Genomic DNA, 25,202 nt, shown 5'->3' with positions numbered 1-25,202 from the left:
TGCCATCGAAATACGTCCAGCACAACCGTGATCGGAACCGCGATCTTGTGCTCAGCTGCAGCGCAGTGCCGTAGCCACTGACCTATGTATACCGTGCCGAATGACCAAAGCAACATTTCCGCCAAAACACGCTCTGCTGAAGGGCTTTGGGCTCACCTGGATCACACTGTGATCCTAACCGTGTGCCCGAATTCCAGTAAACCTTCGTTTATTAGTATTCCACTTGCAAAGGAATGCACCCGCTCTGGACGGGCCAGCAATGCAGCGTCCATAAACAGAACGCCCCCAAGCCACCGCTGCGGGGTCGTTCATCCTGCATCTTGACCGTCACCTCCTTTTGTGCATAAATTGGCAGTGAGGCCTTGGGCGCTGTCTAGTAGCGTACCACTTCCGGCGCGCTATAGTGACTGCGAAGCGGAGAAATCAAATGTTTTCCGTGTTTCCTGTGCAAGAACCATGAATAGGCTATAATTGAACAGTGTAAGCGGCTCCTTGCAATTCATCATCAGGCGAGCTCCACCAATTAGGAAGGGCCTATTTGAAGTGATATTTTTATGAAAGCCTCTAACCCTACAGCTAGAATAGAACTGGCAGAACTTTCCACGTTAATCAACAAGCGCAAGACAGCTGACATAAGGAAGTATAATATGGATAGAATTGAACATGCTCTCAGGAACGGAGGAAGCCTAAAAGCAGTGAAGAAACTAGGAATTGGCAAGAATCAGATGTATGCGTTAAGAGACAAAGCCGGCAATATCATTACTAATATGGATGAGATAGTTCAAGTGGATGAGGAGTTCTATAGATATTTATACAGTACCAGTGGCACCCACGACGATAATGGAAGAGAGAACAGTCTAGAGGAATTTGAAATCCCACAAGTAACGCCGGAAGAAGTAAAGAAAGCCTTGGGAGCTATGCAAAGGGGGAAACAGCTGGGGAGGATCAGGTAAGAGCAGATTCGTTGAAGGATGGTGGGCAGATTGTTCTAGAGAAACTGGCCACCCTGTATACGCAATGCCTCATGACCTCGAGCTTACCGGAATCTTGGTAGAACGCAAACATAATTCTAATCCATACGAAAAGCGACGCCAAAGACTTGAAAAATCATAGACTGATCAGCTTACTCTCCGTTGCCTACAAAGTATTTACTAAGGTAATCGCAAATAGAATCAGGAACACCTTAGACTTCTGTCAACCAAAGGATCAGGCAGGATTCCGTAAAGACTACTCAACAATCGACCATATTCATACTATCAATCAGGTGATAGAGAAATGTGCGGAATATTACCAACCCTTATATATAGCTTTCATTGATTACGAGAAAGCGTTTGATTCAGTCGAAACCTCAGTGGTCATGGAGGCATTACGAAATCAGGGTGTAGACAAGCCGTATGTAAAAATACTGAAAGATATCTATAGCGGCTCCACAGCCACCGTAGTCCTCCATAAAGAAAGCAACAAAATCCCAATAAAGAAAGGCGTCAGGCAGGGAGATACGATCTCTCCAATGCTATTCAGAGCGTGTTCACACGACGTATTCGGAGACCTGGATTGGGAAGAATTGGGAATAAGCGTCAATGGACAATACCTTAGTAACTTACGATTCGCTGATGATATTGCCTGGCTTAGTAACTCAGGAGACCAATTGCAATGTATGCTCACTGACCTGGAGAGGCAAAGCAGGAGGGTGGGTCTGAAAATTAATCTACAGAAAACTAAAGTAGTGTTTAACAGTCTCGGAAGAGAACAGCAGTTTACGATAGCTAGCGAGGCACTGGAAGTGGTAAGGGAATACATCTACTTAGGGCAGGTAGTGACCACGGATCCGGATCATGAGACTGAAATAACCAGAAGAATAAGAATGGGCTGGGGTGCGTTTGGCAGGTATTCTCAAATCATGAACAGCAGGTTGCCACAATCCCTCAAGAGGAAAGTGTGTAACAGCTGTGTCTTACCAGTACTCACCTACGGGGCAGAAACCTGGAGGCTTACGAAAAGGGTTCTGCTGAAATTGAGGACGACGCAACGAGCTATGTATGGAAAGAAGAATGATAGGTATAACGTTAAGGGATAAGAAAAGAGCAGATTGGGTGAGGGAACAAACGCGGGTAAATGACGTTTTAGTTGAAATCAAGAAAAAGAAATGGGCATGGGCAGGACATGTAATGAGGAGGCAAGATAACCTATGGTCATTAAGTGTTACGGACTGGTTTCCAAGGGAAGGGAAGCGTAGCAGGGGGCGGCAGAAAGTTAGGTGGGCGCATGAGATTAAGAAGTTTGCAGGGGACAACGTGGCCACAATTGGTACATGACCGGGGTAGTTGGAGAAGTATGGGAGAGGCCTTGCCCTGCAGTGGGCGTAACCAGGATGATGATGATGATGTTGATAATGATGATGATGATTTGAAGTGATGCGACCGAGCTGCAGTTAAATCTCTCTCTTCTTGGATTTGCTGTAATTTGTTGCTATCAGGATGCAGGCGGCAATAACGTGCAGATCGCGCAATAAAGCCATGGTAAAGAAGCACAAACCAAAAGAAATGTAGCGACAGCTCTTTCATTAAAACTCCAAACAAGAGGAAGTCATTTTCTCGAAAAGTAATGCAAAGCGCATTGTAAAGAATGGAAAGATTCGCTGGCGAATCCCCATTTGCAGTAGACAAAACGAAGTGCATATATATATATATATATATATATATATATATATATATATATATATATATATATATATATATATGGTCCCGGGTTCTAGTGCGGGACCCAGCACGAATTTTTCTGCGACTGCGAAGCTTTTCTTTCGAAGCACTCGAATGGTTTTCGTTTGCCTTTGTAGCACTTAGCTACGTTTGGGTGGATGTCTAAATGTCCCTTTATTATATATATATATATATCAGAGCTGCTAAGAGCAATTGCTTTATAACGCTGTAGCAGATGTTGATAAATCGAAAGCCTCACCGCACCAGCACGAAATCTCACCCAGCTTTATCAAGAATTCTGATTTGCAGACAGTAAGGACTCTTCTCTGTCAGTCTAATCTGCCACAAACATGCATCTAGAGCCGTGGTCTTACATGAGGATTTGCAGGCTGGGAGCAGACAAGTGTAGAATAGGGGGCTCAACAATCTACATATAAAGGTTCCTGAGAGGGTGTGCTGCGATAACTGAACAGTGGCGCTCCTTTTGTACGAATGCTTTTGGAGCGTTTCACCACAGGCTGAGCTCAAGTGTTAATGCGAATATTTATCTCATAATCTTCACCATCAGCCTACTTTACGCTTACTGAAGGACGAAGACCCTTTTACCACTATCTGCAATAACCTTGCGCTGTTTGCATTAGGCCAACGACCCAAAAAAACTCGTCTGATAGCGGCCCCTTATCGACGTTTGCAATGGAAGAGACCACTTGCTGTCGTTCTTGCGCGTACGCGGGACAAACGCAAAATATGTAATCGGGTGTTTCTGGCACCTGACAATATTCCCAATTTGGCCTAGTACCTCTGCAACCTATAAGGTACCTATAACGCTTGATGAAGCCTTGATTACAAGTGTCGCTATAGCCTTTCTAACAGCCACTGGGCTATACGCACGGGTTTAGAGAGGCCACAACATTGTGAACTTGTATATACTCAGCTCCTCCTCATATCATCATAATCATCATCATCATCATCATCATCATCATCATCATCATCCATCAGCCCTTTTCCCTCCCGTCCCTTTTCCCCAGCGTAGAGCAGCAGGCTAAAGCAAGCTATATGTCAGGCCAACCTCTCTGCCTCTCTGTAAATAAATTTTCTCGCTCGCTATCACCACTGTCTTGCGTCAGCCGACTCCAATTCATGCCTTGAAATAGTCTGATTTCATCAGACGGCCCAATTCTGCGCCGTAAAAGACTGCCTTTTCCGTCCATGGGCACTGTAACTATAATGAATAACCGCTTACCTGCACTAGGCATTGCATGACCATCCAAGCTCCACTTGCTTCTTTTAACTCAACTTATAATATCGGCTACACTCATTTGCTCTGCAATCTATACCGCTTCTAGAGAAGGTTTACATTCTGGTTTTTCGACATTACACGTATTGTACTACGTTCGATCGCCTGTTGCACGAAATTTAGCTTGTTATGAAGCTTCTTCGTTATCTTACAAGTTTCTTCCCAACAGGTTAGCCCAGGTAGAATATCGTTTTCAAGGGAAGCTTACCCATAACCATGCTCACCTACACACTACTCACTTCAGGTGCCCTTGATAAGCCCAACATAGATTGTCTTCGACAAGGATCGATTCTTCACGAATCACAGGTTTAACACAACATTCGTAATCGTAGCTCTATTGATACAAACTTCGGAGACGAGCACATATTTCCTTGGGATATGAGGAGTAATAATTACAGTTGGAATAATATAACGACAAATGGAAGACTAGTATATTTATATTTCATATGTCGAGAAATGAGAATGTCGGCTTCGTTGGTGCCTCAATGCTGTTAAAAAGGTGTCTTATTGAGCAGTATCTGCCATTTGTGCTTGTACTCATTACCGCTATGCTCAAAAGCCAACTTGGCGGCTTCGTAAAATTACGAAACGCTCGCATATTCCCCGCGCATAACTTTCATTTTAGTGACCATTCTTTTTCGGTGGCATCCACTTCCCTAACCTGGAGCGTTCAAGCAGCGTAGTCTACTTGCGAGTGCGAGCCGCTACACCCATTTTTTATTAACAATCAACATGAAGCGCTAGACAGCACAGAATATCATGAAGTGATTATCGTCTGTTCGCTCAGGCAGGAGTGCGCATGAGGCCGCGGCATGCAATGTGCGTTATTCGCTAGTCGTCGTCGTGGCCGTGGTCGTTGTCATCGTTGTCGTCGTCGTTGTTCCAACAGTTTCAGAGAGTGCTGTTGTGAGGTCGCCTCTGCCAGCAACTACGCGCCCGCCCTTTTGGCTTGGAGCACTACACGCGACATCCCGAGTCGAGAAAAGCTGTATCGGCAAGAAATCCTACGATACGATAGCAGTGCCAGACTGCAAGCCGCCTCTCACATTCTCCAAAAGAACTGGTAGTTCGTCGTTTTATCTGTTATAGGAAAAAATAATGTAAAACAATATAAAGAAAGCTCTCGCAGGCACCTCCTGGTGTTGGTTATCTCAGTCCTAAGTGCACGCTGTGTAAGCAGCAAAGTCCGGAACTCAACCTCTAGGACAAGATCGTAAACATTTCTCTATACCGGTCAAGTACACGCAAGGCGAACGGTGCCACTGATTAGAACGGCGCTTGTTTGCTTTTTCTCCCTTTGCTTATCTATTTGACATAGAATGAGGCTTGTCTGGTCGCGTCGTAGTCGGCTAGAGAGCTCAGCAAGATTTGAGCTTCTGAACGAGGCACGGTTTCTAACGAGGCCGTCGATTCGTGAACTAAGAATAAAATTACCTAATTGCTCTGGCTATTACCGGTTGACATTTGCTGTGATACAATTTGCGTAACAAGTTTGATGCCGCGACCCGCGGTCTCTGGTAGGCAGCGCACGCCGAGATTTCGCACCGATTGTTTTCCATCTTGGTCGTTAGGTCGCATACCGCAGCACCGCTGTTATCGCTGGATCACGCACTGGGAGCGAGTAACAAAAGTAGGATCAATGGAAAGAAAAAGACAAGTCATGGGGAAACACGCCAACCCTGGACATCGCGGTCTGTGCGGCACAGTGAAGTCTTATACACTCGATCGTTAACTGCGCTAGCCGTGACCTAGTCGACTACTTAGACGCACAAAGAGCGCTACACGCGTTGTGGAAATAAACAAACAAACAAACAAACAAACAAACAAGCAAATAAATAAATAAATAAATAAATAAATTGCAATGGAAAGAAACGTAACAAAAAATGTAATCGTTGCTCTTTACGGGCACCATACGTGCTGTTGCTCTGTACAGGTGACTAAGGATCGTTTTCCAAGCCTGAAAGAGCCCTCAAAACCACGCAAAAACAGTTTCTTTGTGTGTGCTTTCGCGCTTTATTTAACGCTTGGAAATAAAAATTCACCATCGATTGCGATACTCCCTAATGAAAAATTCGAGTGCAGCTCTATACGTGTTTTCATTTCGTGATATATTGACTGGCGTGTATCGTGCAGCACGTTGCAACGGGAGCGAAGTGTGGCGCAACTGCATCGCTATTCGGGATATCACGACAGGCAGGGCGTGGGTGACACGTGGGCGAAATTTGCACCAGCCGCCGCGGACACACCTCCACTCATGCAGCGCTTTGTTTCCATGTCTGACGCGCGCCACTCTGGCGCCATCTCGCAGCCATCGACGCCGCAGAGCCCGTCTTGCTCGGCACTTTTTCTTCTCACGCTTTCGCCATACCCTCCTCCTCCACTTTCCTCCTCACGGTTCCGCTGCACCCTCCTCCGCTTTCGTCCTCGCGCTCTCTTCGCTATCGCTGCCTTTCACTTTTAGGTGCTCAATCTTTTCTGTTTCAGAGGAATCATATGCAACTAGAAATTTACTTGAAGAAGGCAAACTGAGGAGCTTAATTTTTTGTTAATCATAACCATATGGAGCTAATTAAAAGATAGTTGGCCCGTAGATTCAAGTTCTGGTTACTTGAAAGATGATTTACAAGTTCCGCGTTGGTAGTGCTCTTTGCAAAGGCAATATTTCATTACAATTGGGGAGTCGGTATTGATCGCCTGCAGTTGCTTTCATCCAGTTATTCTTTCAAATGTCTGTCTTCATGTGTTGAAGTTATTCGTTTTTGAAAAATCTATATTTTTAAGTAACCTTTGTTTTTGCCACTTATGACAGGTTGCTACTTTTTGTGTACTAGTGCTGACAAATTCTATTGAAAAACCAAAGGTATTTGTTACTGATAAAGCTTTCAGGGGTTCTGTAAAAACTCGAAGGAATTTGTTTTTTACTTGGCTGTAGCCTAGCAGAGCATATTAGTATAAGTTTATGCTACTATGATTATTTTTGGAGCCCTTTACCTAGCTCTACATTTCCGATGTGTGTGTTCCAGAATCACTGTGTTCATTTCTAGGTTGTCGGTGGTATGATATTTAATATACTGGTTTACTGTAAGTGTTGTGAATTTAGAAGCAAAATTATACTTCATCAGCAACTGTCTGCGGATCTACTTACTACGGTGCAAGAGCTTCCTTTCGCGCGTGCTGTGACAAAGTTTAGGAAAGTGACCGCCGACCGGGGCAGCGAAACTGCAATACGGGACGCTGTTGTGCAGGGGTATGCAGATAGCTAGAGTGCTGGGCTCTTTCTCACGTTTGTTATGCGGCGAAATCAGAATTTGTCGGCAATGGCGGCCGCGTGACTATGGGTTGGTATCATGATCTGTTTAGCTCTGGTTCGTACGTTGACCAGCCGTCAAACCAAATAATTAATTCCAAACCACAACTGTTAGATCGAACTACCTTCCAGGGCGAATAGTGGGAACAGCTCGGCACTCTTGCTCCTTATCCACGAGCCGTAATTTCGCCGCTCCAATTGCCGCTTACTCACGCTGACCTTTTTCGATTGCCACTGTACAAAGAAAAGAAAAGCTAAGCTGCAAAAACAAGGCCAAGCACTGAACTGTATTCTTCACGACGGTTTCAAAACGTTTTGAAACGAACTTGACAGCGGTTTCAGTGAGATTCTTTGTGTATCTGGAAACTCCTTTTCTAGACTGGGTTTTTTGAGACGTTCTTAAAACCAGATTTATATCGTCTATCAAATGGATTCAAGCCGAACGTTGGACTAGATATAGAACATTATCTAGAGCGCGATCTTTTATTCCACGTCTTCTTTTCGGCGTTTTGTTTGTCTGAGATAAACAGGTGAAAAAAAGAATGTAATGTATCCCTTTTGTGCTACCTGGGTCTATATGCACGTGTCAAGGTCATCGTCAAGGTCACATAAACGGCCAGACAAAAACATATATACATACCAACCGCGAATCGGAGGAAGAGCCAAAGCAAGCTATCGCTTTAAAGCTTTCTCTGTAGGTGTCCATGTCGAAATGAAGCTCTGACAAGCGCTGTAATATTAATGAGTTGTTTCTTTTGTGGCAATTGGTTTCACTGTTCACGCATGCGTTAATACTGGCTGGCTTAGATTCAGCACTCACGACTGGGACATTTATATATATAATTTCTTCGTTGGGACATACAAAATGTGGTAATTGTCGCACATTTATTTGCTGTTGACTTTCTAAACCCAACCTGACGTCACGGCCGCTTTAATGACGTCAGCAGTGTCGAAAACTATATTTTTGTGTACTGCTACCACGCAATGTCTAAGGAAACCTTGCTTGGTTGCTTGTTTGTTCTCACGGTTTATATCTGGTCGTGGTCCGTATCAATGCCGACTAACTTATAGTCATTCCATGTCAACTGTCGCAACGGATGCTCTCGAACATCTGTGATTTCATTAAACAATATAAGGTAAAAAATTTGACGCGAGAAGAAGAGATTGTACATTTGGGGGCCATTTAAATTTTCTAGACGGCAGCAAACCAGATGAGAGGCAAATTATAGTCAAGAAATCGAGTCTTTTCTTCATTGTCACAAGACGCATTACTACAATTGGTAGACATGTCATTTTTTATGCAAAAAAGAATTTAGGCGCTATTGTTTTTTTCTGTGCAGAAGTATATTGTTTACTGGAAACCGTATGCAAAAATTGGTTGGGTATAAAGCTCAGATAGATGTCGACAACGCATATCTGCGAAAATTTGATTTGTACCTTCATGTTGCGTAATAGTCTCGGAAAACAGTGCTGAACTTAGAAAACAATATTTTGACCCATGTTAGATATCAATAAAATACTGTCTTTCTAAAAAAAATCCAGAAAATAGCGGTCATTACAGAGAAGATTACCAGCTATTTAAGTTGTTAAACAGGTAATTTTGATTTTAAGAAAAAATAAATAAAGTTGAGACCCGCATCGCGAAGTGTCGTTGTGTGTAGGGCATTACTACATGACTTTATGGTCGGAAATGTAAACTGGACTGACGAGCACGGCACGGCATTACTGGAACTGAACTCACTATAACAGAAATAAGGGACAAACGCGCTTGTCTAGCATATTAATGTGGTTTGGCTCAGAGTTTCTGTTTCCATAAAAAAACTTTTTTATACTCAGGGTGTTTAGAAAGACGCGTTCGAAATTCGTTGAAAGATAGGCAAGACGCAGTGAGAAAGCGATCAACTCGACTATGTTTTCATCCCACACGCATAAATTCTAAGATGGATCGAGCATTTAAAATAAGCACATAATAATGGAAAATTTACATATTAAAATTTAATATGGAAGAGCCATATAATTGCCCTAATGGGAAAGTTTAAACGTCTCATCCGGGGAGTCCATATTATATTTCAGAGCAGACATGCTGAAGTTGAAGCTCCTAATTTGTGCAGTCTATTGAGCTCCGGCTAATAGCAGCTGGAAGACGTAAACTTAACTAACGAAGAACGGAATGCTCATGCCCTCAGCAGACGTTCATTAGTAGCGTGAGTACGTCTCACCTGCTGACTTGACATTTGTCCATGTCAAGTCGTGTCCTTGCTCCATTATCAAGTTAATTATTTTACTTCCCATTAATGCTTTTTTAATTACTTGCTAGAGTCATTTTAGAGCGTATAAATGTGTGATGAAAATAATGCCAAGGAAATGACTTTCCTATCGCATCTTGCCCATTTTGAAAGAATTTCGAAACCGTATTCTGGAACAGCCCCTATTAAACATTACGCCATAGAAATGGGAGCTTTGCCGAACAACCTTAATATGCTGCACTAGTGCGTGTTGTGGCGTTTATTTCGAAGACAGCCAATCCAGCTCCAGCGTTTCAGTACCGTGTGCGTCCATACGGTTTGTATTTCCAGCCATAATGTCACGCGGCGAAGCCCGACTCACAAAAAAATTTTGCTGTGAGGGTCTCCAATTCAAACGTTTCTTTTTTCTTCCTCCTTAAAAGCAAAACTACAATTTCACGCGTTTTGCAGAAAAAGATGGTGCCCTTTGCTATGATGGCCGCTATTTTCTGGATTTTTACAAAAGATGGTACAATGCTCTATTAACGCGATAACATCGGCCAAAATTCATTGTTTTCCAAGTTCAGTGCGGCCTTCCGGGGCACAACACGGGTGCACAAACGAAATTTCGGAAGACATATTGTCTGTACATCCGTATGATAATATTCTTGGGCTTTCGTGGCATAGTAATTATCTTACATATTTTTAAATAACATGAAAGATGGTTGAGTGTACCCGTTTCATTTTCAAGGCAATGCTTGGTTTACATCACCAAGTAACTGCAAGATTAAAAGAAAAAAAATTGAAATGGGACACGGAAGGAGAGGGGGGGGGGGGGTTAGTGTGACCGCAGTCACCGCGCCATCAACGTTACTATAAAAGTGTACAAGGTAGTGATTTCCATAGGGGAATCCCGCAAACGACTTCATGGCTGTTAAGAAGGCCGTTAAGAATGCCGTCCATCGAAGCCTTGAAAAACCAAGAACGGTTCATGAAAACACCCGCCTTATCTAGATTACCATAGGAGCACGTGGAGGGCAGGCTGGGTAGCAAAAAAAGAAAAAGGAAATGCCGCACAACTCTGATTTGTAAGCATGGCATCCTATTCCTTAAATTAAATTTATTTCTTGAAGGGACACTAAAGGAGAATAACAATGTAGATAGAGTATTCATCTAGAAGCCTATCATCATTTTCCGAATGCCATGATAGCAATCTATATCGGAGAAAATTGCCCCTGAGGGTCTTCCTGCTATACTTCAATTCGAACCGCCTGCGCCAAAGCGCAGGAGTTGACGTCATCTCCGCATGGCGCCCTTTATGACACTGTTTTGTTTTTTGTGAACTCTTTATTTAGCTCCATATACGAGGCGTACTGTTTGGCGGCTGCAGGTGTTATGCTTGCAGGAACCGTTCTGGGGCTCTGCTCGTGTTAAGGATACCGGATACGGTTACATGAGACTCCGCCGCCCAGAGGCGACATTAAAATTGATAGTAAGTACAGCGGGGACATGGTACTTGCGGAGGCGCCGGATGTTTGCGTGCATGCGCGAGTAAGAGCGGGTGCAAGAGGGAAAATCTGGGGCCTTTTGCTCCTTGAATATATGACTCCGCCTAGGTACTACGGAGGAGTTTCTTCGCGCGTGTTGTAGGCGTTTGTCCCTAGGCGTGCCGGCATTGCAGAGTGGGGTCGAGTTTGTTTACGCTCGGACGCTGGCTGACGGCGCCGTGAGACAGGCGATTATATCGCAGATGTTTCGAGTGGCTTAAAGATCAGCGGCAACGCACGACGGCCCTGCAACCGCTTTGAGAATACGCCACGCCCCCCCCCCCCCCCCCCCCCCTGACGCGTTTTACGCTAACCTAACCTGACGTCCACCTAACCAAATGAGGCCGCGACAGAAAAACAATAATGCTCACGACGTAACCGTTGTGAGAATACGTCGCGCCACCCTAACGGCTCTTACTCTAACGTAGCTTCCTACGATAGTCGCAATAATATCGCATGCGGGCTACACCCTGCAACAGGCCTGTGAATGGCATTGTAATTGGATTTCACACAATATACGCGCGCACACCACCGCCAACTTCTGCTGCGCCGCACTCTGCACTCTGGCTGTGTTTCGCCGCGAAGACTGCCATGATGGGACCAGTACAAGCCATTTTATACCATTTGAACGCTTGCGTAGCGTTAACCTAACCCAAGCTAAGCTAACGTTAACCTAACCTAGCATAAACAAACGTGGCCCAGACGCAAATACAATAATTTTTGAATTGTTCACTTTGTTAGATGCTGAAATTGTGAAATTGAGCTGCTGTGAAGTCACGCCCGCTTAGCGGAAATACCATAGCACTATCATCAATACAGCCATCCGCGATACGTATTAGTGTTTCTTTTAACAATTTCTCACCAGCTGACCTCTATGAGCGCGCAATCATAAAAGCTGCAAGGTGATGTCCATTATTTAGCACATTTTGGGATGGATATCTAGACAGTGGTGCTGGTCTCAGGATCACTTCTTGGCAAATAAGACTTCACTACGTCTCGGTTTGAATTTCGCTATTTCAAGGAGTCAATAATTTAAGAAAAGTTATTGCAGCGCTTTAATTAGGGTTGAAAAAGAAATTCTAGAGTATATGAGTAGATTACAGGTGGCGCACCGACCAATCTTTTCCCTAGAATTCTTTAGGCAAATACACAATTACATTCCCCTTGGCATCGTCTTCAATGATTCACTCAAACCAAGCACAGTGGGAAAGTGACGAGGACTACCGTCATCATGGCGCCAATAGGATCGCAGCGCCTACGCTCTGAACGTGGTGAAGTTGTTCTATTAACAGAGTTTGAGGTGAGCGTCGCGCTTACTGTCCCCTCCGCTCACGTTTAACGTGCTGAGGCACTGCGGAGAACTTCGTCGATCTCGAATTTTTATCAGCGTATCTCTCAGAGGCGCAAGCGACGAGCAGTCGGCGTGTTCTTCGTAGAACAAGACGGTCACGTGGACGCACCGTCACACGCCGCTGAACAGGCTAGGTGGTGAAGCCAGGACAGCATTCTGAAGAATTCTGGAGTTTTACGTGCCAGAACTACGACCTGATTATAAGACGTGGATTATGAGTGTGTGACTCCGGGTTAATGTTGACCACCGGCGTCTCCTTAACGTGTGTTTAAGCCTACGCACACAAGCAGTTCAGCCCCGTCGAAATGCGACTACTGCGGCCAGGAACGGTACCGGCAACCTCATCCGCAGAAGCAGAACGGCCAAGCAACTCCTTTCTTTTTGTAGCTGTTCTTTCTAGAGTTCCCCATTTGCATGAGTTGAAAAGGGCCAATAAATCTCATATGCCAGTGCAAAAAGAGCCAGTAACGCTAATTGATTAATTCTATGCACATGCTCAGCTACAGAATCACATTTCTGATCTTCAGGATACCCCAAAAGAAGCGGAGCTTCTTCTGGCGTTAGGATTTCCAACGGCCTCTCCATATTCAAACTGCTATGCTCATACATAAGATTCGCGACGCTCATAGTTACCGTAATGCCTCCCATCAGCGCCAAGGCACCATTTCTGGGAAAATTTAAGTTTTATAACGCGGAGATTGCGATTCGCGCTCATGCGCATACCATGCACACGAAGCCACAACCTATGCGTGGCAGTTGTGCAGCGGTTGTAGTTGTAATTTTACTGTTAATAATTTTTTTATGTCTTCAACAAAGCACAAAGGTCATGCGGCCTTTGGTGCTTCGACGTATCAAGTCTTCCGCGGGTAGTTCTTCACGCTTGGCTCGGTCAGTTCGCGTTTTCTTCTTCGACGATGCCTCATCGCTTACAGCCCTGTTTCGAACGTATTACGCCCACTCAGTTGCTGGTGATGACTTGGTATATCTAGGTGTATGCCTACGCTGCTGTCGCACCCAACCGCTCGCTCAAAGCCACGGTAAACCGTCGCTGCGAACCACGCAGCGAGTCTGAGTCACGTGCGTGCGATCGTGCGGTGCTTCCTAGAAACAAGGACACTCTTTTGGGAGAGAGGAGCCGAGCCAGGCGTTGTCGTGTAGAGTGGGAAAGCGGCAGACGAAAGAAAAAAAAATTGCCAAGGAAAAAAAAAGGAAGGTTATGAGCTTAACAAGTATAACATAGGAATAATAATACAAAAAGCGAGACAAGGTATATATGGTTTGTTAGTACTTGGCGAAACCACGTGATTCGCGCGCCGTTCGCATGGGCAAACTTCCGCGTAATACCGCGGCCGGTGGCATCGCCGACGCCAGCATGTCGCAGCGATGTCTTTTCCTCTCTCGTGCCCGCGGCATGTTTTAAACATGCGCGCAGTCGGCACGTACAAGCCTTGCGGTGCACACCGTCACTTGCACGCGCGAGTGGGGCAACGTGGACTCGTGTGCATACGCACTCTCGTTCGCAAGAGCAACGACGGGATTGCTCGTCACGAACAGTCTGGTTTCACTCCACCTCGCTACATCTCTCCACCTTTCCTTCTACATTTCGCTTTCTTACTTTCTTTCTTTCTTCCTTCCTTTTCGTTCCTTTACCTTCTCGCTGTTTGATACCACGTGTTTGTTTACACAGCCGCCGACGCGATCCGCTTCGGCTCGGTTTAATTGACAGGCGCTAAGCTCCGGCGCGCGGCGGATGTCGCACGCGAGCGAAGGCCGCGGCGCGGCGGAACCGATCGAGGCGACCCTTGTCTGCACTCAACCGGAGTGAACCGCCTGGTGATCGCTGCGTTCAACCGCAACAAACAGCAACCTGTTGCTATGCGAAACGAAATCAGCCGGCGCAGCTAAGAAGAGCGCTCTATTACGAAGGCTTACGCTGACGTCACGTCCGTAACCTCCGCTAGGTGTCAATGTGCCCCCCCCCCCCCCCTTTCTTTTCCTGGGTCGGAGCGTGCCGCAAAACTAGCGCGTTTCGGAGAGAGAGCAAACGGAGACATATCCCGCCCCGGTGCCGATGCTTGCCCAAGTAAATAATCCGCGCAAGCAGTTGCGGAAGCTGAAGGACAAAAGGTCAGAATGAAGTGTGCATTGGCTGTGTTTGAACAGACTTCTACCGGCTCCTGCTTTTGGATAAAGAAATCTAGCATTTTTCCGCACTTGCCTGACCATGTTTCAGCGGTATCTCGTACGCCTAATAACGTTTTATTTGGGAAAGTTGTCGGATGCAGTAATACCGAATGCGCTCACACACTTAAAATTTTGATGATTCAGGATAAAGATGAATGAATACAACATTAGTTGATTAGATATACAATGGCGCCCGCAAATATTTTCGAAGTATGAGGTGTGTGGGAGAGGCGGAACGATTGAAACAGTTCAAATATTTTTAACACTGCCTGAGTTACGAAGTTGAGGAAACCAGTCACCAATAGCAGCAATGTACACATAAAATTTAATTGAGGGGTTCTAAGTGCCAAAACCACGACGTGATCATGAGGCATGCCGTTGCGGGGGTTCCGGAAATTTTTTTTTTCGCTTTTGTGCTTCTTGGGGACGACGGGCTTGTGCGAACATCTGTAACTATTAATGCAATCTCTATAAGACCACACACGTCAGCGAACTCACCACTAATTTTCTTCCCTCCTCTCTCTCCCTGCCATCTTTGTTTCCCCTTTCTCCCGGTGTAGGGTAGCCAACCGGACGTTATTCTGGTTAACGTCCCTGCCTTCTGCTTTTCTCTTTCCCCTCCGGAAATTTCGACGGCCTGTGGTTCTTTAACGTGCGGCTAAATCGAAGTACACAGGTGTTTCTGCATTCTTCCCCCATTGAAATGCGGCCGCCGTGGCCGGGATTCGATCCCACGACCTCGTGCTTAGCAGCCCAACACCATATCCACTAAACAAGCACGGCGGGTACTGTACACATAGCTTTCATTGTGATTTCTGGATGCTTCGTCATCGAGTGGTGCGGCTAGAAGGAATAGTGTCTTTTTGGCTACCAAAGGTAACTAACTAGCTGTTTTGTAGCCATGAAAGGCTTGGCAAAGAAACGTAGATGTTCAAGAGATAGCTAGCGCATCGAGTAACAAGACTATTCTCTTGACATTGTACGAAGCCGAGCTCGAGTGTGTCCTAACCGACCCTGACAACGTGGAAGGTCTGCCAGGAATCAACTTTCATGGGCCCTTAGGGAGCTTAAAACAATGCTATTTTCTGCACAATTCTGCTTGTACGTTTTTGGACGAAAATAAAATTTTTTTAAGGTCTAGGTGAAGCGCAAACATCGCATCGACATAGTTGGGGAGGTCAAGAAAGGAAGAGAACATATACTGACGTTCTTTCCTGCCGATCTGCCCGTATGTGCAAAGTCTGGCATTAGAGCTGAACACCGTGTCCTGAAAGTATTGGTCTTTCGCTGTTTCAGTTTAATTCACAAACTCATATAGTGTACTTTCGGTTGTAAGTACTTCATTAGTCAACTATCAGCGATTGAAAGTCAAAGTCGCGCATATTTTCAATTCAAATCAGTATTCAATCCCTAATCACTAGGAAGGGCCGGAAAAACTGCGCTGAAGGACTCAGTTCTAAGTTTCACTGAGCCCTGTTTTTCTGGCACCGCACATATTGATAAAACGTTATACATGACAACGCGGTATATGTTCGTAACTCATCCCATATAAACATTGAAACCAAGTTCCGAGATAGGACAGCCTCTTACACAGGCACAATCACAAGGCTCATGCTCCAGAATCTCGGGGGTCATGTTCTGACATGTGCGCACGAACACATTTGTCCTTGGCAGCATGGCTCATCACTCTGCACCGAGTGAGTCAGCGGCATAGAGAAGATCGCGGAACGCGGTCTAATATTTGGTTCGATTTATATTTGGTTCGCAATCCACTCCTTTGGTCTGTATAATAAGTAGTCATTTCTTTTTTTCAGTGATGCCGGTGGGGACCCTCCGCAGAGCAGCGTCTTCTCTTTTTCCATGATCCTGGTGTCACTATGCTGTAAGTTCATTTTATTCATATTTTTCCACGGATCGGTATGCCCGTTTATTATCATAAAATATTTTAAAGCTATCAGATCAGTCGCTGATCACACACAAACCTCGATCATTTGTGAATATGAGGTGAATCAGGGAGATACAACATGACAGCACACTTTGCCAGCAGCGACTAACGCACGGCAGCTAGTCAAAAACTACTGAAGTGAAGGCTAGCATAAAATTGTTCTGCATATGGAAGAATGCTCGCTAAGGAAAAACGTAAGATTTTCTTGCTACAACTACTCTGAGTGTAGAGTACGCTGCCCATAAATGTAGCTTGAAATTTAGTCAGCGTAGCTGACGCGCACACACATGATACGTGTGCGATCTCTAGAAGAAAACAGAACGTTTCCCGCACATTTACACGCCCACAGCACGGCGCCAATGGACATGCAGTGCGCCGTGCTAGTTTTAGATGCCATACCGGTCTATTGGACGGCCATATTCATTCGACCCTTGTTGGGTATATGTGAGACGCGTCCGGTTTTATTGCGGTGAGCCACTAAAGGGCAGCCTTCACGGAGCTTTTTATTCGGGCCATTCGAGCGGGCTTTTTGTCATGAGCTGACTCCTACAGTATCGCCTTATTAACCGTCGCAATGTGTTGGCACTTCATTTTACTTTTCTTTTGCTCATGCACATGAACTAAGCTTAGTTCATGTTATATAGGGATATAGTACATTAAGCGGTATGATTAAATGGCAATTTTTGTAAGAACTGAAGAGACACACTTGCCGTGAAGGGAGGCTCGGCAGGTCGCGAAGAACGGCAAGGTGAAGGACACGTGGCGACGCCACGTTAAAGTTCCCGCCCCGATCTCGTAGTGACGTAATAAATTTTGACAGCGTCTTCCACCTGTCTAGTTACTCGGGTTTCTTGGAAAATACTATAATGCACCCAAAATGAACGAGAAGATCAACCTAATAAGTTTCTAAAACTTTACGTTTGTCAAGAAATGACAGGAACACGCGAAAATATTTCGAATTCCATTACAGTGTGCACCGACGAACCAACGCTATAATTCAAAGACTACAAAAAAAAAAAAATCACGGGAAGTTTGGCTTTCTTTTTATCCAGTAAACGTGAACATTTTTTTGACAAGCTATTACAAGTGGAGTTTTTAAAGAAACATTTATTCGTCCAAAACTGACCTAGTGTTGAAGTGTCGATTTAGCACCTTATATGCCTTTGCACAACTGTCGTTGCTGCCCGTATTCCCCACTTTCTCTACAGCTATAGAAAACCACTGTGAAACGCATACCCATTGTATGGCAGTTGGCGAAACCTGACTTCCGGTCAATCGGTTCTTATTTGGCAAATGGTGCAAGTATGACTAGAAAGAGAACATGCAAGTAAACTTGGAGCGCGAAGTAAGAAAAACAGTTACGACAGTGTGGACACGGACAAGCGCTGACTTCCAATTGAAATTTGTTTGGAAACGCCGTGATTACATACACAGCTAGAAAGAAGAAATTCCCAGATCCAACGCGCATCTTTGAACCTCTGCGAAGCGAGGCTTTCGTGAAGCGACTAATCAAATGCTAATATACGTTAGACCGCTTCATTCCTGCGTCTCCGGCGTAAATGAAACTGGCGCGTGCTCACACGTTCTCGTACATCCGGGCTACTCAATGTGATACACGCGGCGATCATCTCAAAGGTCCAGTGGGTGCTGGCACTGTGGAAGTATACTAACGGCTACGTCTATATTTCAAGGAAAGCACCAGCAGAATTATAGCTGTGTACCACTTTCAAACCCCAGAGCTTGAATGGCTCCCTAGGGTCGAAGCATTGTTGAACGTGCGCGAATATTAACGGGTTCGCACAGTAAGGCCAGTTCTTAGAGACTGGCTCCCCGAATGTTTTTATTAGGTGCTTGTGCTGTTCAATGTGGCAATAAAGAGAAAAAAGCTGTGGCATAATGGTTAGAGCACCGGGCTGCTGTGCTTGAATGACCGAGGTTCGATCCCACGCTAGGAGGCGTAATCGAATTATGCTTTTTTTTTTTCGTATGAGCTATTCAGCTAAACAGCAGCAACAACCAGTCAGTAAAGGCCGGGAGGGGGTTTGCAAAGAAATGTTCACTTTAAAAACGACATGGAAGCAGATTCGGGTAAGGGATGCAAAAAAAAAAAAAAAAAAATCTGCGTTTCCACCACCGCACTACGGCAAGGCAGGTGCAGGGTTAAGATTCAGGAAGTCTGGATGCGTGGACGCCACGCACCGATCCCCTGCGTGCCCCTGGCGCTTGGATTTGTGAATGATAGCGAAGTTGTCGAATTGCGGTTTGCATCCGCGCATGCGACTGCGGAGCGCTAAGTGACCTCTATGTTATCGGCTGGGATTGAACATTGTCAGTTCCTAAACTACTATTTATTTTAGCGCTTCTCCATATACATGTGTATCGTCTACCTGGTTGCGCTGCACTTAGATGACACGTTTGTTTTTTCTCTCTCTCTCTCACTTACACCCGTCACAGTCCTGGTCGGCTGCTGCCTATGCTACATGATCATCACGGTGATGAACGCATCGCAAGACGGCATCGTGAAATGGCTGAGCCGCCTGATCCCGCTAGCCGGAGCTGGCTGCTCGGCGGGAATGGTGCTGCTGGCCATAAACCCCGTGGGTCACTTGCGTAGAGATGGCAGCTGGGTGAGCCATTCTACACAGCTCCTTCATTGATCCCGCTGGTTTGAAGCTCTTCGTGCGAAATTTGAAGCAGTGCTTTGTCTAAGGGGCATATGAAACGTACTATCCAGGCTAACAGTGTTTAAAACTAATGCTCTTGCATTAGTTTTAAAGGCCTCGAAAGAGAAAAACCATTGCACCTGCATAGGTAAATTACCCTTCCATAATACCATAAACGCCACTTTTACCTTGAGAAGAGGCTTGGTAAGCGAGATAAGGCGTAGAGATGAAGGACGGCTGGCGGCACCGCCTTGAAGTTACCGCACCAGCTGGCATTGACGGAACCGCAAACATTGCGTGGTTCCACAAAGAGTTCGGGGCTAGTTGTTCATTCACCATGCAAACAATGCAGCTTTTCTCAATGCTTTAATGAGGATGTTTTGATTGAATACACGATGATTGCTACAATGGCATTCTATGGATTAACATATAAAGCTATAGAAATGTTCTTTCCAAAGTTGTATTGAGATCGAATGTTAGGATGTCTTATGCAATATAATTTTTGAATGACAATATCTACTCAAATCCAAAGAAAATGTTTACAATGTTATGATGCTGGTACAAAAAGAAAAAAATAGATTTCATAGAATAAACAAAGTGTTTTTATATTAATTTCCTACAGTACGCGAAATGTTCGATATTCTAGTTCATAAGCGACGTGAGCTACGTTTCTTTTTTTTATGCTTTCTGAAAGCACAGTGTGTTCCGGGTAGGTGCCACAGTTTCACAATTATTGGGCAAAACATCACACTCGGCTGAGCCATGGTCAACATATCTCTATGACAAGCTGTAGATACACTGTAAATAATACAGGCGATATTGCCACCATCTGCAGGACATGCCAGTCAGCGCAAGAAATTATGAAATCATCAAAGGGCAGCAAGCTGAACTCGCTGCCGTAAAGCTGGCTGCTATCCCTGTTGGTTTTGCGGTCTCCATTGTATGAATTAGATTCACATGATCGGACATAATGCTCACGCTCATTGCTAATATAGTAAAATTCAAACAATCATTTGAGGACTCCACACAATCGCGAGGCCTGCTGTTCACGCGAGTACCCATCTACCGGAGCGCTGCGGCCATCTTCACGATGACAACTTGCGCACCTCCTCACGCTCGTTTGAGCAATCGCCGCCCCACGGTGAAGAAATTAACTACCCAAGAAATGAAAGTTCGCTTGATTAGACTATTCCCAGTTCCGAGTTCCCACCGAGTTCTAGATGGAACCACAATTTGGTGTGGGCACCGAGAGCCTTGAAATAGGGCGCCACGCTTGTGGGTCGGCTGTGACCCATGTTTAAAGCCCGTTGTATTCATAGATATGGTTATGGTCCGGCTTGATTGTTTATCATTTGAATCACGAAAAACTTGTTGCTTGGTGTGGCGACTTTCCCTCAAAGTAGGCCTCACTTCGGGCATGCATTGGCCCTTGTTCTTTTACTGCTAAAGGGGTCCGCTGATCCCAAGCATAAGACACTCGTTAGAACGAAGCAGACATCACCTTTCTGTATAACGCGTCTGTTTGCCTCGTATTCATAGATCGCTTATATTCAAATGTAATCTCGTGCCATCTCTGCGCTCTCATCCTACTTTTTTTTTTCTACAATATGTGCATGTAACTATAGTAGTTTGAGTTTTCTCGCATAAGAAAGCAAGCTCAACCTCTGTATTAGGTTAGTTATTTCTTTTCTTCATGAAAGTGTGCCACTCTGCAGTTCTGGATATTACCATCATTGTCAAATATGTGGGGCACGATATTTTACACGTTAGAAGCATTGCTCACAATGGCACCGAATTGAATGATGAAGGAGAAGAATAAAAATTCGCGTCGGTAGGACTTGCTCGTAGTGGAAGAAGAGTGCACGTTGCAGAATAAGAAGAACAGCGGCACTTACCGGGCTTGTCCTTGCGGCTTGTTTTCGCAGTGTATATTGTACTTTATTTCGAAATACAGCGCAAAAGACACGGACCACCAAGAAGATGACAAATGCTCTCAATTATTTTATCCTGCCCTGCATTACAGTTAAAACTCAATCCAACGAAACCCGATTTTATGAAGTTCCCTATCTAACGAAGAAGTTTCAATTCCCCGGCAGGTGCCCGTAGGGTTCAATGTTGTCGTCAGCCCGAATCAACGAAACCAACTTGTCCGAACTCAATTTAACAAAGTTTTTCCTGAAGTAAATGAGTAAAAAAAGCGGTGATTTCATTCTAATTTCGACACAGACAGGTTTTTCTTCGAGCGTGCGCTCTAAATCTATCGCGTTAAAACATCTACGCGCCGTGGTCACGGCCCTAGCTTTATTTTGACGAGGCTGCACGAGTCACCCATGCGCGTAACAGCGGACTCAACACCGCCTAGGTATGGGCGGCGGTGGTTGCTTTCGTTACTTCGTGGTTTATGCGGCAGATGGCCGGATTAGCGGCAAATAAATGCCCCGGTAGCTTTTGCGTGTCGCTACGCTACAAGTTTAGATTTCGAAAGACTGAAAATTTTCTTTCTCGATTTTTTCGAACTTCCCGATTTAACGAAATAATTCGAGCGTGGTCATCACTTCGTCAAATCGAGTTACAACTGTATTTTCAATATTGCTAGTAATCTAGCCCAAGCGGACCCATTACTGAATGCTTTTCTGTCATGCCTTGAAACAACAACCCTTACACCAGCACCAGAAACAATCAGTTAAGCTACACTGGTAAATAATAGTTCCTGGGTGAAAGAAGCGTCAATCTTACCATGAATCATGGTAAGTCACGAAAGTCCCAAACTGCCGCGACAGCCCTTCTCGAGGTCGAAGTACTTCGACAGCATCTCCTCGGTAATGGTTAAAACATTACAATAAACAGCGATTGCATCGTAATGACAAACAAATGTTCTGCCTAGCGAATTCCGAAACCATTTTTCTACTGAAAATGGTCCAAACACGTCAAAATACTTTTAAAACCGTGACGCCATTCCAACGCACCGGGGCTGTCCATAGAGTTTCTCACTACATTACCTAGAGGGAAATCTGGCGCTGCTGCGCTGTGGTATGCATGGGAATGCCGGTATATATATATATATATATATTGTGTCTTCGGATTGGCATCGTTCTCGGAGAGACAGGAAACCTTGAAGACGCGCTTGGCAAGCACCGTTCCGTCTGTCACAATGATTCATTTTCTACTAAAACAGCACGTTAAAAGCTGTTTTAGCTTAATTATTACGCGAAAACATGTTTTGTTTAACTATGAGAACTTGTTATTGCGTATACGACTATATGTTACGTAAAATGCATCAATGGGCCGCTAAAGTTGGAAGACGGATGACAAGGTTCGCGCTCGCTTTGAAACAGTTGGTCGTCTGTTCTTGCCTTTCTTCGCTTGGTCATGCATTGTAGGTGAGCAAAGATGTAATATGCGTGAATGGAAACATTTCATGAAGATTTTACTTTGAGAACGCGTTATTTATGTAGCCATATCCACCTTTCAGACGAAGCCTCTTACAACACCAGCCAACACGAGCCTCGCAGACACATATACCGTCATTTCCATGACGACACGGTGCCCCCTTAAGAAACTCCCACAGACGGTGGCGCCACATTTCCCTCTAGGTGTTATAGTGAGAAACTCTATGGGGCTGTCCTTCTGGCTCGAAATTCAAGGAAGTGCGTTTATCTCGTTTCCGGTTTTAATAACAAACCTCTTGCTGACGGGCATTATCCCCACCGAGTATGTAAAGAAAAGTACTTCACCAGACTAAACTGTAGTGCCGTACCTTAGTATTCCTGTAAGTTGACATCTCTCTCTTCTGCTTGTCTCTAATCTCCTGGTGCAGCTGCTTCCCATCTTCGTGCCACACATAATAGGGGCCGTGGGCATGTTCGCCAGTGGCATCAGCCTCATGTGGATCCTCGCCTTGTGCAACTACTTCCTCGACTACGGCGCCTGGAAGACCTCCTTCTACGCGCGGTGCCTTATTGCCATCATTGGAGTCATTTCGGGAGTGATGAGTAAGAACCATATGCGATCGCATTTAAATGCATGTGACATGACCCGATTCACGTGATTAACAGGGGTCCAATGAGGGAAGCCTCCAGCCCGGAGCTAACGGTTCGACAAGGCGACATGTCTTCGATAATAGTAGCAAACTCGGCGAGTTGGTACTGGTTCATCTTTGAAAAGGTGCTTGGAATTAGGAACAAGACAGAGAAGGGATACAGGACAGAGGACACATGCACCGACAACAACTGAGCGTTTGCTAAAGAAATCACGCTGGCGCATGCAAAAGAAAGGTACAGTGAGCGCGCACCAACCAGGAATCCTACTCAATCCATCTACCTTACACGTTAAAGATAAAATACGGCCAAAACAACAAATATGTATTGAATCTCCACGTTAGTAGCATCTTAAGCTCACTATCATTAGCTACATGCCAGATGCGCAATTTTCTGTGGGTAAGCCGTATCTGCGTAGTGCCATATACGAGGGAAGTCAAAAAGTAAAGAGACTTTGCGATTTCTCTCACTGGGGTTCGGTAACACTGCTAGTATGCAGGGCTGAATTAGTGTCCTCTGCAACGCTTCTATGGAACGTGTGACTCATATTCACGCGTTCGTCGTTGAGCGTAGCAGACCGTTAAACATGGCAGCTCCATTGTCGATCTGCACCAAGGAGGAAATGAAGGCAGTGATTCGCTTTTTGTTTGCGGAAGGTGTTAAATCGACGGAAATTATTCTTCGAATGCAATTGCAGTATGGTGACAGCTGTTTATTGCGATGCAAGATCTACGTATAGATAGAACGTTTCAAATAGCGAAGAATTTCTTTATGTAACGAGGGAAGATCGGGCAGGGCATCGACGTCAACGACTGAGAACAATTTGAAAGTCATTAAGGGTATCCTGATGGAAAACAGGCGAATCACAGTGGTCGAAATCGCCAATACTTCACATATCCGTCATGGTTCAGCGTATTCCATCTTACACGACAGGCTAAATTTTTGGAAAGCGCGCGTAAGGTGGGTCCCGAAAGAATTGTCAGCACAGCATAAGACACAGAGGTTGGGCATCTGTCGTAAACATATGGCCCGTTATCGTCGCGAGGAAGATGTACTGTTACAGCATATTGTTACTGCAGATTAAACTTGGGTACATCATCAAGAACCCGAATGTAAGGCTGCCTACATGGTTTGGAAACACTCATTATCACCAGAAGTTAAGAAATTCAAGCGTGAACCCTCAGCTAGTAAGATTTTGCTAACGCTATTTTGGGACATGAAAGGTTTGATTAGCAGTTCATCTCACCCCAACAGGCGAAACTGATCAGTGAGAACTATTGTGATGTGTTGCGAACTAAACTGAAATCTGCAGTCAGATCCAAACGTCCTGGAAAACTGCGAAAAGGTGTCATCCTGCTGCAAGATAATGCTCGGCCACATTCTGCCAAACGGAAGGCCGAAACAGCAAATGAGTTGGGATTCGAATTACTGGAATACCCACCATACAGTCCATACCTTGCTACAAGCGATTTTCATATGCTTGGACCATTGAAGGAAACACTCAGGGGAAGAAGATTTGCAACCGAGGCAGAAGCCATTGATGCGGTGAAAAATTGGTTGCAGGTGCAACCAAAAACTTTTTTTTTTTCCGACGGAATCAAAAAACTTGTGATAGGTTGGGCAAACTGCGTTGAATTGGAGGGAGGTTATTTAGAAAAAATAATGTGTGTTTCAGTTTCCTATTATAAGAATAAATATACGTTTTCTCAAAAGTCATTTTACTTTTTGACTTCCCCTCGTAATAGTGAAATTAAGCTATTCACTATCTGAAGAATAAACTTATATTGGTTATTTTCACCATATTTTATCTAACGTTAAAGGTTGAGGGAGTAAGTGGGATGTCCGGCTGGCGGCTGCGCACTGTATTTGTATGTTTGTTTGGTACATTGCCTTTTTTGTGTGTGTGTTTTAGTGATCGCTCGTGGTCGTTGGAGCATGTGTGTGGAC

The 25,202-nt window shown here is 44.9% G+C and overlaps 1 protein-coding gene across 3 annotated transcripts in view; it reads left to right on the top strand.

Moving 5' to 3' along the window:
• Positions 1-25,202, top strand: part of LOC126537548 (DNA damage-regulated autophagy modulator protein 1-like) — a 78,206-nt gene that overhangs the window by 31,755 nt on the left and 21,249 nt on the right. For all 3 annotated transcript variants that reach the window (XM_050184653.3, XM_055074356.2, XM_050184652.3), the window contains 3 exons: positions 16,425-16,492; positions 19,010-19,182; positions 23,036-23,210. In XM_050184653.3, the coding sequence (XP_050040610.1) occupies positions 16,425-16,492; positions 19,010-19,182; positions 23,036-23,210 (416 nt within the window). The remainder of the gene's footprint in view (positions 1-16,424; positions 16,493-19,009; positions 19,183-23,035; positions 23,211-25,202) is intronic.

This window comes from Dermacentor andersoni, chromosome 4 (assembly GCF_023375885.2).
Source record: "Dermacentor andersoni chromosome 4, qqDerAnde1_hic_scaffold, whole genome shotgun sequence".
NCBI classification, from domain to species: Eukaryota; Metazoa; Arthropoda; class Arachnida; order Ixodida; family Ixodidae; genus Dermacentor; species Dermacentor andersoni.
This window is presented reverse-complemented; position numbering and strand designations above follow the sequence as displayed.